The 10,556-nt window shown below is 34.9% G+C and overlaps 2 protein-coding genes across 2 annotated transcripts; both read left to right on the top strand.

Moving 5' to 3' along the window:
- Positions 1-311: 311 nt before the first annotated feature.
- Positions 312-2,073, top strand: LOC140819575 (uncharacterized). Its single transcript, XM_073179715.1, has 2 exons — positions 312-590; positions 1,802-2,073. Exons 1-2 carry the CDS (start codon positions 416-418, stop codon positions 1,891-1,893), a joined length of 267 nt encoding a protein of 88 aa, XP_073035816.1. The 5' UTR covers positions 312-415; the 3' UTR covers positions 1,894-2,073.
- Positions 2,074-5,752: 3,679 nt separating this feature from the next.
- On the top strand, positions 5,753-8,352 carry LOC140819680 (shikimate O-hydroxycinnamoyltransferase-like). Its single transcript, XM_073179851.1, has 2 exons — positions 5,753-6,376; positions 7,253-8,352. The coding sequence occupies exons 1-2, from the start codon at positions 5,969-5,971 to the stop codon at positions 8,138-8,140; spliced, it is 1,296 nt and encodes a 431-aa protein (XP_073035952.1). The 5' UTR covers positions 5,753-5,968; the 3' UTR covers positions 8,141-8,352.
- Positions 8,353-10,556: the final 2,204 nt, after the last annotated feature.

Genomic DNA, 10,556 nt, shown 5'->3' with positions numbered 1-10,556 from the left:
GTTTAAATTAGGGAGGTAAATAAGTCAAGCTCTCGACTAAAAAATGAAGTTGATAAAGATTCGTGAGACCGTCTCACAAAATACCTACTCTGGAGTTATATCTTCACTTTACATTGTGAATTTTATTAAAAAAATATGTAAATTTAATTTTTAGCTCGAATTCGATTTTTTTGTTTTTTGTTTTTGGAGAAAAAAATATCAAATTCAATAATATTGGATCAACCCGGCTTCAAATTTGAGAACCATGTGGCCCAAAGTTAGCTTTGCGTTCGTTACTTTATTGGGCCCTGACGGGCCTGGCCCAAACCATTTGGCAGACATCGAATAATCCGATGCCGGAGGGATTTTGAGCTGAAAGTGAAGACTGAAATACTAGCAATCGCAGAACAAGGGTTTAACGATAATAGCAGCAAGAATGAGCAGTGATCCGAAGAGACCCGGCAATATAGCTGGTGCGGCGGCCGTAGGAGGAGGGGGATTTGGCGCTAGATTGAATCACTATCTATACAGCGGTGAAAAGAAGCATGTGGCGGCAGGCATCGCCATCATTGGAGTCCTCTTTGGTGTCCCATGGTACCTCATGGATCGTGGTTTGTTTTTTCTATTCATTTGGAATTTCCTTGTCATTCTTGGTTTTCATGCGATGATGGGAAATGGCTTTGATTTTGGATCTGTGGCATGTTGATTGAATAATTTATGTTTCTTCGTTAAAATGTTGATTTATCTTGTTTTTCTCCTTTATATTTTAGACTGAAAGTGCCTAGAATCAACCAAAAATTTTAGACTGGGAAGATTTCTTGAAGTTGCTAATCCTTGTTTTTATGAATAGATACTTGGTGCGAGGAGTGATAAGAGTGTAGACTGTTGGACAACTTGATGGTAAAGGATGGTGTGGTTCAGTGGTCCATTGGAGATGATTGGAATCTCGATTGCATTTGGATTTTTAACAATTTGAACTCGAGGAAGTATACGATCAATAACTAAATTATCATGTTAAGGCATTTCAAATTCCATTGAAAAACTTTATTTATTGCGGGATTTGGATAAGTTGGTTTTCTTTATACTGAAGAACTGGCGAGTATAAAAGATTATCCTTTGATTTAACAGTAACTCATGTAGTAACTAAACATGCCTCAAAAGCAAAACGATAACTGCCAAGGAAACTTAGAAAAAACATAGTTTCGTGTGTTCTTCTAGGATTTCACATGTTTTTCATTTCTAACATTTTTCAATGTATTTTGTTCGTGTTCCGAAAAAGAAGATGGTTGATTTAACTTTTATAGGGCAAGGAATTGCTCAAAATGCTGCAAGTTTAAAAGATCTAGGTACAAGACAAGATACCATCTTCTTGGCCTCCGTATATTGAGGAAATGAGGTGACATTAGCTTGGTCGAGCTATTACGCTTGCAGAAATTAATTTTCTGGATTAGTTGGAGCCTTCAAGTTAAAATTGTTTTGGTGTTGATGATAATAGAAATCCCTGGTCGGTATAGTGGATTTTTTTACCTGTGGTTTGACATAAAGACTTGACATCGAACATTGTCAAATCTTGGTCTTGAGGCTCCATCGATTTGTTTGATATTGTCTTTGCTGTAATGGAAAACACAATAAGTCACCTCTTCGCTCCCACGCACGAGTGATAAGCAAACAAAAGACATGAAAGGCAATCCCTAAACAAATTGCTTTACTATGTTTACTAAAGGCTCTAATATCTCATCTCTGTATATGACATTTTTTTGTTGAATTTGAAATGTGTTTTTAACAAGCATCAGCTAATTCTGAGATGCTAATACCCTTGTAGGCTCGAAGCATCAATCTCATCAAGATTACATGGAAAAGGCCGATAAAGCTAGGAGCGAAAGACTTTCTGCTGGTTCATCCACAGCCAGGTGAAAACGAGTCGAATCTCTTCCTCGATTCCTTTTTTGCTGTCTCTTTCGAATGACAACATTCTACACCTAGTTTTCTCCATTTATGACATTAATCGAAGATTAAAAAGGAAACTCAGTAAAGTCCTATGGTCGTCATGGTTGCAAGTGATGGATCACATTTAAGCATCAATCACATTTATTTTGTAAGACTAGTGTACTTTTCAGATTCAATTTATTTTTTTTTTTCGAAAAAAAAAAAACGAAGGTAAATTTTTTTTTAAAACGCCTTTTTTATACAATAATACCCGTATAAATTATTTTAAGCCGCTTGGCGGGTTGTGCCTTGTGTTTAGGAGTGAATGAATATTCACTTAAAATCGAACCAAACTAAAACTGAATTAAATGAACTTTTTGTGACAAACCAAAGCTGACTAATTTTACAACTAAAATCAAACCAATAAAAAAATCGATTATTTCAATCTGTAACGTAATTAACCAAGCTTTTAGAATGTTTTTTCAAAAAATCAAGTTTAAATAATAAAAAAATGTAATGTAAAAATCGAATTAAATAAATTTAGTATTTATTTATTGAAAAATATATCACTTTTAAGTCTACTTCTATATTATCTCATAAAGTTTCATCTAATTTGTAATAATTATCCAAGCTCAGCCGTATGTATGACGTTTCCAAGATTATCCGATCAAATAAAATTTTGAAATTAAAATAAATTTTTATACATAATAACATAGATATTTTATTTAATTTTTTTAATTAAATAATTTGTAATGTATCTGGTAAGGTGCGTGTATGTATATATTTTTTAAAAAAAAAAACCAAAAAACAGAGTAGGCGAGTCCCCTTACCCATACAGTCCAAACCATGTAAAAGCTAAGTTGGCCAAAAATCGTTGGGTAATTTCACCAAATTCAGAGCATCTAGTTGAACATCCAAAAAAACCTCTACTTTTATTAATTAACATAAGAATTCACTATATAACATTATACCCGTATCGTGTGTGCTCCGTCCGCTAGTATATATATAATAATTCAGACAACTTTTAATTTTCCAAAGCATTATAAAAATACTTGTGCTCAAATATTATCTGTCAATAATCAAAACTTAGTCGAGAAATAAATAGCAGAGACTTAACGTGGAAGAAGGCCCTCTTGTGACTAAGCCTTGTTGCCTACTTGACTTTGTTTGTGATTCACGTCAATATATGTGTTCGATTCTATCGCTTTTATGTAAGAATTTGTTGTAAAAGCTCATAATATATCTCTTCGATTCTATCGGATATACATGTAAAACACGAGACAGATAAGATCGACCGCGCTGATTTTAGATAAAACCCACATCAAAACAAGCTCTTCTCATGTCATCTAAGGGACGCGGATTTACTCCGAAAGTTCTGTTCCCGACATAGGTTAGGGATCATCACTTGTCGAACACAATTTTAAACTTTTCTAGTTCAAAGATGATGTATTTCCACCCAAAAAAGGTTTGGTACATTGAAAATCACATTGAAGTTGGTGAGAAAATGGATGTATTTGTATTTATACATAGCACACACACACACACATTAGAGTTGGTGAAATGTGGATATGTTTGGAATGTAGCACAAACCAATGCCACTCACTGTCTCACCAACTTTCTTGACAAAGTCAAATCTCCCCACTTTGATTTATGCAATAAAATATTATTTTTGTGGATCAACTATTATTATATAATTGTAACTCTATCTACTACTTGTTCTCTTTGGGTTATCCCATGCATATATATACAAATTAAAATTCTTGAAATTTTTTTATTGGAATAAGTTGCAATTTATAATTTATTTCCATTTTTTTTTACAAAACTAGAATTTCCAAGTTATGAATTATAATTAAATTCATTTTTTGTTGGCTTATTGATTTTTACTATATGTAATACATGAGGATCATATACTAAGTATATCAAGTCATATGATGTAATGTTGGATTTGTCTAAAGGTAAAAGCTTATGCGATACGGTTTCACGAGTCGTATTTTGTGAGACCGGTCTCTTTTTTGGGTTATTCATGAAAAATTATTACTTTTTATGTAAGAGTATTACTTTTTATTGTAAATATCGGTAGGATTGACCCGTCTCATAGATAAATATTCGTGAGATCGTCTCACAAGAGACTTACTCTTACCTAAAACATCCTTCATCTTATCAAACTAATACATGGTTTTATAATATTATAATAAATTTTTTCTTTATATTTTATTTTCTCTTTTACCATTTCAATTTCAAAAATTTATAAGTTGTTTTTAAAATACTTAATTTTTTTTATGGAACACATGTACGACGTGTATCATGATTTAATAGATAGGAGTGGGTCTCATGTGAGACCGTCTCACGGATCTTAATCCGTGAGACGGGTCAACCCTACCCATATTCACAATAAAAAGTAATACTCTTAGCATAAAAAGTAATACTTTTTCATGGATTACCCAAATAAGAGATCCGTCTCACAAATATAACCCGTGAGACCGTCTCACACAAGTTTTTGCCAATAGATAAATGTTGAGTGTCGATTATATGGAAAGCTTTATTTTATAATTTTTATCTTTCCATATTAATGTTATTTTCAATTAGATTTGAAATAAAGATTGAATCTTATCATACCTAATAATGAATTATTTTATGTTATATTTAGAATCTTGTGATTAAATGTCAATAAATTTTCATAAAAATGTGAGAATTCACATGATCAAATGATATTGAAATAAAAAAGATGAAATCTCGATGTAACATAATCTAATAAAAATATATGATAAAGTCCAGTCAAATGGTCAAAAGAGTATATATATTACGTTGATTATGTTTGAAAAATATTTCTAAAGAATATAATTTCATAAATAAACCTCAAGTAGTTCTCATATATATTATATGAAAATTTGTTGATTATTTACTTTATTTTTACACGTTAAATTTGAAAAATATAATATATTACATTAGGTATTGCATAATTATTAATAATAGAACTATTTTTCGGAAAATAATGATTGCATAGAGGAATTTATAAGTAAAGTAAATTTATATTTTTGAGGGAAAAAAACGATTTGAATATCAAAAGGTTGAGTAGGTCTCATGTGAGATCGTCTCACGGATATCAATCTGTGAGACGGGTCAACCCTACCCATATTCACCAAAAAAAGTAGTACTCTTAGCATAAAAAGCAATACTATTTCATAGATTACCCAAATAAAGATCCGTCTCACAAAATTTGACCCGTGAGACCGTCTCACACAAGTTTTTGCCCAAAATGTTTCATAAAATTATAAATAATAATTGCCCAAACTATTTTTAAAGGATGAAAATTTTAAATTCATAAAGAATATGACAAAAATTTGTGTGAGACGGTCTCGCGAGTCGTATTTTGTGAGGCAGATCTCTTATTTGGGTCATTCATGAAAAAATATTAATTTTATGCTAAGAGTATTATTTTTTATTGTGAATATGAGTAGAGTTGATCCGTCTCATAAATAAAGATTCGTCTCATAAATAAAGATTCGTGAGATCATTTCATGATAGAAGTACTAAAATAATACATAGATGAGTGAGTCTCATGTTAGACCGTCTCACGAATCTTAATCTGTGAAACTGGTCAACTCTATCCATATTCACAATAAAAAATAATACTCTTAGCATAAAAAGTAATACTTTTTCATGGATGACTCAAATAAGAAATCTGTTTCACAAATACGAATCGTCTCACACAAATTTTTGTCCACGTAGATATATGGAAAGAAATTTGATCATTAACTAATAAGAATAATAATGATAATTGTCTTCTTCGTTTGGCGTGGTAGGTGAACCATCCAGCATTATAAAAGAAGCTCCAATTCTCATCATTTCTCCTAATAATATAGACACCGCCGCCGTTATTCTCCCCCTCCGCCACCCGCTGCCGATTTATGAATATCTTTTACATTGGCACACCAGCTTATTTTAATTGATTCTTGATTGAAAAATGAATGATTCCCAGCTGTTTTAGAAACATCGATCCATACACAACGTTCCATTTGATCATCGTATACGACACTTGTCCGCCTTGATTCTATCGTTAACCATGAAGATCGACGTGAAGAATTCGACGTTGGTTGCTCCGGAGGCGGCGACGCCGAACGTCGGCCTGTGGAACTCCAACGTTGATCTGGTGGTGCCCAACTTCCACACCCCCAGCGTCTACTTTTACCGTCCCGCAGAGGCGGCGGACTTCTTCGACGCCACAGTGCTTAAATTGGCGCTGGGCCGCGTGCTAGTGCCGTTCTACCCCATGGCGGGGAGGCTGAAGAGGGATGAAGATGGCCGGATTGAGATCAACTGTAACGCCGAGGGGGTGCTTTTCGTGGAAGCGGAGTGCGACGGAGTGGTTGATGATTTCGGCGACTTTGCTCCGACGTTGGAGCTCCGCCGCCTCATTCCGGCGGTGGATTATTCCCTCGGAATCTCAAGTTACCCACTTTTGGTGCTGCAGGTGATTTCTTGGTTTAGTGTTTGTCACGTTTGGGATTTATTCTAGAATTGGCTCATTCTTTAATTAGATGCAACTTTTAGAATTGTAGTTGGGAATTAGAAAATGCACTAACATTTGGCCACACATATTATTATATGTTCCCTATTACTAAATTGAATAGGTTTAAATGAGACGGTTTTACAGATTTAATTTGTGATTTGACATTATCTATATCAATCATAAAAAATAATATTTTTACATAAAATATAATATTTTTTCTCGCGTTTTGTCTGGTCGGAGATCTGTATCATAAAATGAACTTGTGAGATGGGGTCACATGAGTTTTTGTTTACTAAATTAGAGGTTATTTTAAAAAGGCTTGATAATGTAATTTACATATTCTTCATTTTTTGAAATGTCATCATTTTCAAATTATTTTATGGTATACTTGAAGTATTTTTCTCTATCTATCATGTGATCAAATGTTAGCCTTTGGATAATCAACATATATGTCAATTTTCATAGAAATATGAAAGACTCACGTGATCTAATAATATTATAGTAGGAGAAGAAAACTCACTGTGTAGCATAAATCAACCATCATTTTCCTATTTGACATTAGCATTTTTTGATACAACGGAGAACATGATTAAAATCGAAAAATTGTAAATTAGTGGATTACCATAATATATTAACCAATAACACGATAAAAATTAAAAAAAAAAATTGTACAAATTACATACAAAAATATGTAATTTTCCTTTTTCAAAACATACATTCGTGGAATCAATCAAATATGGGCATTGAGATCGGTGCTTATGGATTACTATATCTTGGGTGAATCGGAAAATCAGGCAATGGTAACGTTATCTCAATGACTTTCGTTTTTGTTTACAGGTCACATATTTCAAATGTGGTGGAGTTTCCTTAGGCGTTGGAATGCAGCATCACGCAGCCGATGGATTCTCTGGTCTCCATTTCATCAACACCTGGTCGGACATGGCCCGAGGCCTCGACATCACCGTCCAACCCTTCATCGACAGGACCCTCCTCCGTGCCCGCGATCCGCCTCAACCCCAATTCAAGCACATCGAGTATCAGCCCCCTCCATCCATGAAACTCGCGAGCAAACCCGATACATCCCCTGAAACAGCCGTTTCCATATTCAAGCTAACCCGCGATCAGCTCAACACCCTCAAGTCCAAGACGAAAGGGGAAGGGAACACAGTCACTTACAGCTCGTATGAGATGCTGGCAGGTCATATTTGGCGATGTGCGTGCAAGGCTCGCGGGCTGCCTCAAGATCAGGACACAAAGCTGTACATCGCAACTGATGGGCGATCCAGGCTCCGTCCCTCGCTCCCATCAGGCTATTTTGGCAATGTGATCTTCACAGCCACTCCGACTGCTGTATCTGGCGACCTTGAATCCAATCCCGTCTGGTATTCTGCCAGTAAAATCCACGATGCTTTGGCTCGGATGGAGAATGACTACCTGAGGTCGGCTCTTGACTACCTAGAACTGCAACCTGATTTGAAGGCACTTGTACGCGGAGCGCACACATTCAGGTGCCCAAATCTTGGGATCACAAGTTGGTCTCGGCTGCCTATCCATGATGCAGATTTCGGATGGGGCAGGCCGATCTTCATGGGACCAGGTGGGATTGCTTACGAAGGTTTAAGCTTCATATTGCCAAGTCCGACAAACGATGGGAGCTTATCGGTCGCAATCTCGTTGCAAACTGAGCATATGAAGGTTTTTGAGAAGCTCTTGTATGACATTTGAGCCCATTTTCATTGTTGCTATATAACATTTCTTTTGGTATGAATTCGCTTTTTCTGTGAATTCGAACCGTAGTTTTAATATATTTCGTCAAATTCAATGTGACTGATAATCCTATCCTACAAGACAAATATGTAACAGGAACGCAGAATGGATAATATCCCTTGTAAGGAATTGTTGTTGTGCAGGAAATAAATATAAAAACATTATTATAATGTGTGTATCAGAAGTTAGTGTTGTGTCCGGTGTTGTCAACACTGTACGAAACACGGCAGCGGAAGTTAAGTATTTAACACACAAATATAACTTTAATAAATTAACACCAGATTTAAATTATGCACAAGTACGAATACTTGTGCGATGCTTCATGGCAAAAAATTCACTAGAAAATTATGTAAATCGTTTACACCAAAAACAATACTAGTGAGAAAACAAAACAAAATTCCTTGACATTCCAAGGAATTAAAAATGCATCAAAACACACCACATAAAAACTAGATGCATTAAATAAAAAAAGTGTGTTGCTTAAAACCAAACGAAACCACTCTTCGATCAACACACTGCGTCAGTGTTGTTCTTGAGTGTTGGCAACACCAATCGGCAACACGGTATAACAGTGAATCAATCACACAAACTCTTCACAATCTGAACTCTGTGTGTGCACACCCGAAAACCTCCAGCATATCCTCTCCAAAGTGATCACACGATCACACAAAAATGCCCCCTTTTTTTTTTTTTTTTCTAACAGGAGATTCCTCATTTAATCCTCGTGGGGAGTAAGTAGGTCTGATTCTATCTAATTGTTCTGAAAATTCTAATCTTGACTTCGCATACATTAAATCTTCATCTTAGTCATCATCATCGGTTCAAATAATCTAAAAATAGTAACAAGGTGAGCTAGATTTGTCATCATCATCCTGACCCAAAATGAATTAAATCAATATCGTCATCACCGCTTCAAATGTTGGTTGAATTAACAAATCTACTATCTACTACTATTATAAATATATGAGTTTGAATTGTGATCTTACCTTTTTACTCTTTATTTATTTTATATTTTGTCATGTTCATTTGGTTCTTTAAGTAATTTTCTATGTTAGTTTAATATGTTAATTAATAGTGTACTTAACTTTCATTTGTGAGTTTTTTTTTTACTCTTTCATTTGTTTTATATTTTGTCATGTTCATGAGGTTCTTTAACTCATTTTTCATGTTAGTTTAATATGATAATTAATAGTGTACTTAACTCAATCAAATTTAATTATTATTTTGATTTTACTTATAAATTTATCATATCATAATGTTGAATATTTAAAAAATTTGCCAATGTTACTAATATCTATTTTATTTTATTTTATTATTATAAATATATGTAGACGATATACTCCTAGCCTATCCTGATATGACTGAAATCTCTAATCTGAAGGTTCAATTCAACATGGAGTTCGAAATGAAGGATCTGGGTGCTTCTAGGAAGATATTGGGGATGGAAATCAACAGACAGAGAAGCATGAGAGAGATGCACTTGACTCAGATAGGTTATCTTGAGAAGGTCTTAGAAAGGTTTGGCATGATGGATTCAAAGCCAGTGCAAGGCCCAATTGCACACACTTTAAGCTCTCTAATGCACAACATCCTAAAAAAAATCAGGAGTATATGAGAAATGTGCCATATGGTAGTGGGTTGGCAGTCTGATGCATCCAATGATTTGTTCAAGACCCGATCTTGCTTATGCGGTAAGCCTAGTTAGCCGATTCATGGCCATTCCAGGTAAAGAACACTGGTTAGCCCAGAAATGGGTTATGAGATATATTAAAGGAACTCTGGATGTTGGTCTAAAGTTCAAAATGAGAAGTAATCAAGCAGAACTCGTCAGTGGTTATGCAGACTCTGATTATGAAGGAAGCATAGATACTCACAAGTCTTTTACAGGGTACATCTTTACGGTACATGGGACAGCCGTGATTTGGAAAGCAATGCTGCAGCATGTTGTGGCCTTATCCACCACAGAAGCAGAGTGCATTGCTGTGACAGAGGCTGTGAAGGAAACCATCTGGATAAAAGGATTTATTGAAGAACTTGGTTTTCCACAAAAGAGAATTTTGGTCGATTGTGATATCTAAAGGGCAATTCACTTACCCAATCACCAGGTATTCCATGAAAGGTGCAAAAACATAGATGTCAAGTTGCACTTTGTCAGAGAAACAATTGAGACTGGAATGACACAAGTCCAGAAAATAAGCACTGAACACAATCTGGCAGATATGTGTACAAAAAGTATTACCAATCAATAAGTTTCAACAATGCTTGGAGCTAATCAATGTTGTCAGAAAGGAGTAGCCCTCAAAGGGGCTAGAATGGAGACTTCACTCCAGAGCCTGGAGTTTGACAAGGTGGAGAATTGTGAACCAAGTGTCAA

The sequence above is a fragment of the Primulina eburnea genome, chromosome 18 (assembly GCF_022965805.1).
Source record: "Primulina eburnea isolate SZY01 chromosome 18, ASM2296580v1, whole genome shotgun sequence".
In the NCBI taxonomy this organism is placed as follows: Eukaryota; Viridiplantae; Streptophyta; class Magnoliopsida; order Lamiales; family Gesneriaceae; genus Primulina; species Primulina eburnea.
Note: the sequence above shows the minus strand (reverse complement) of the source record. Positions and strands in the feature narration are given on the sequence as shown.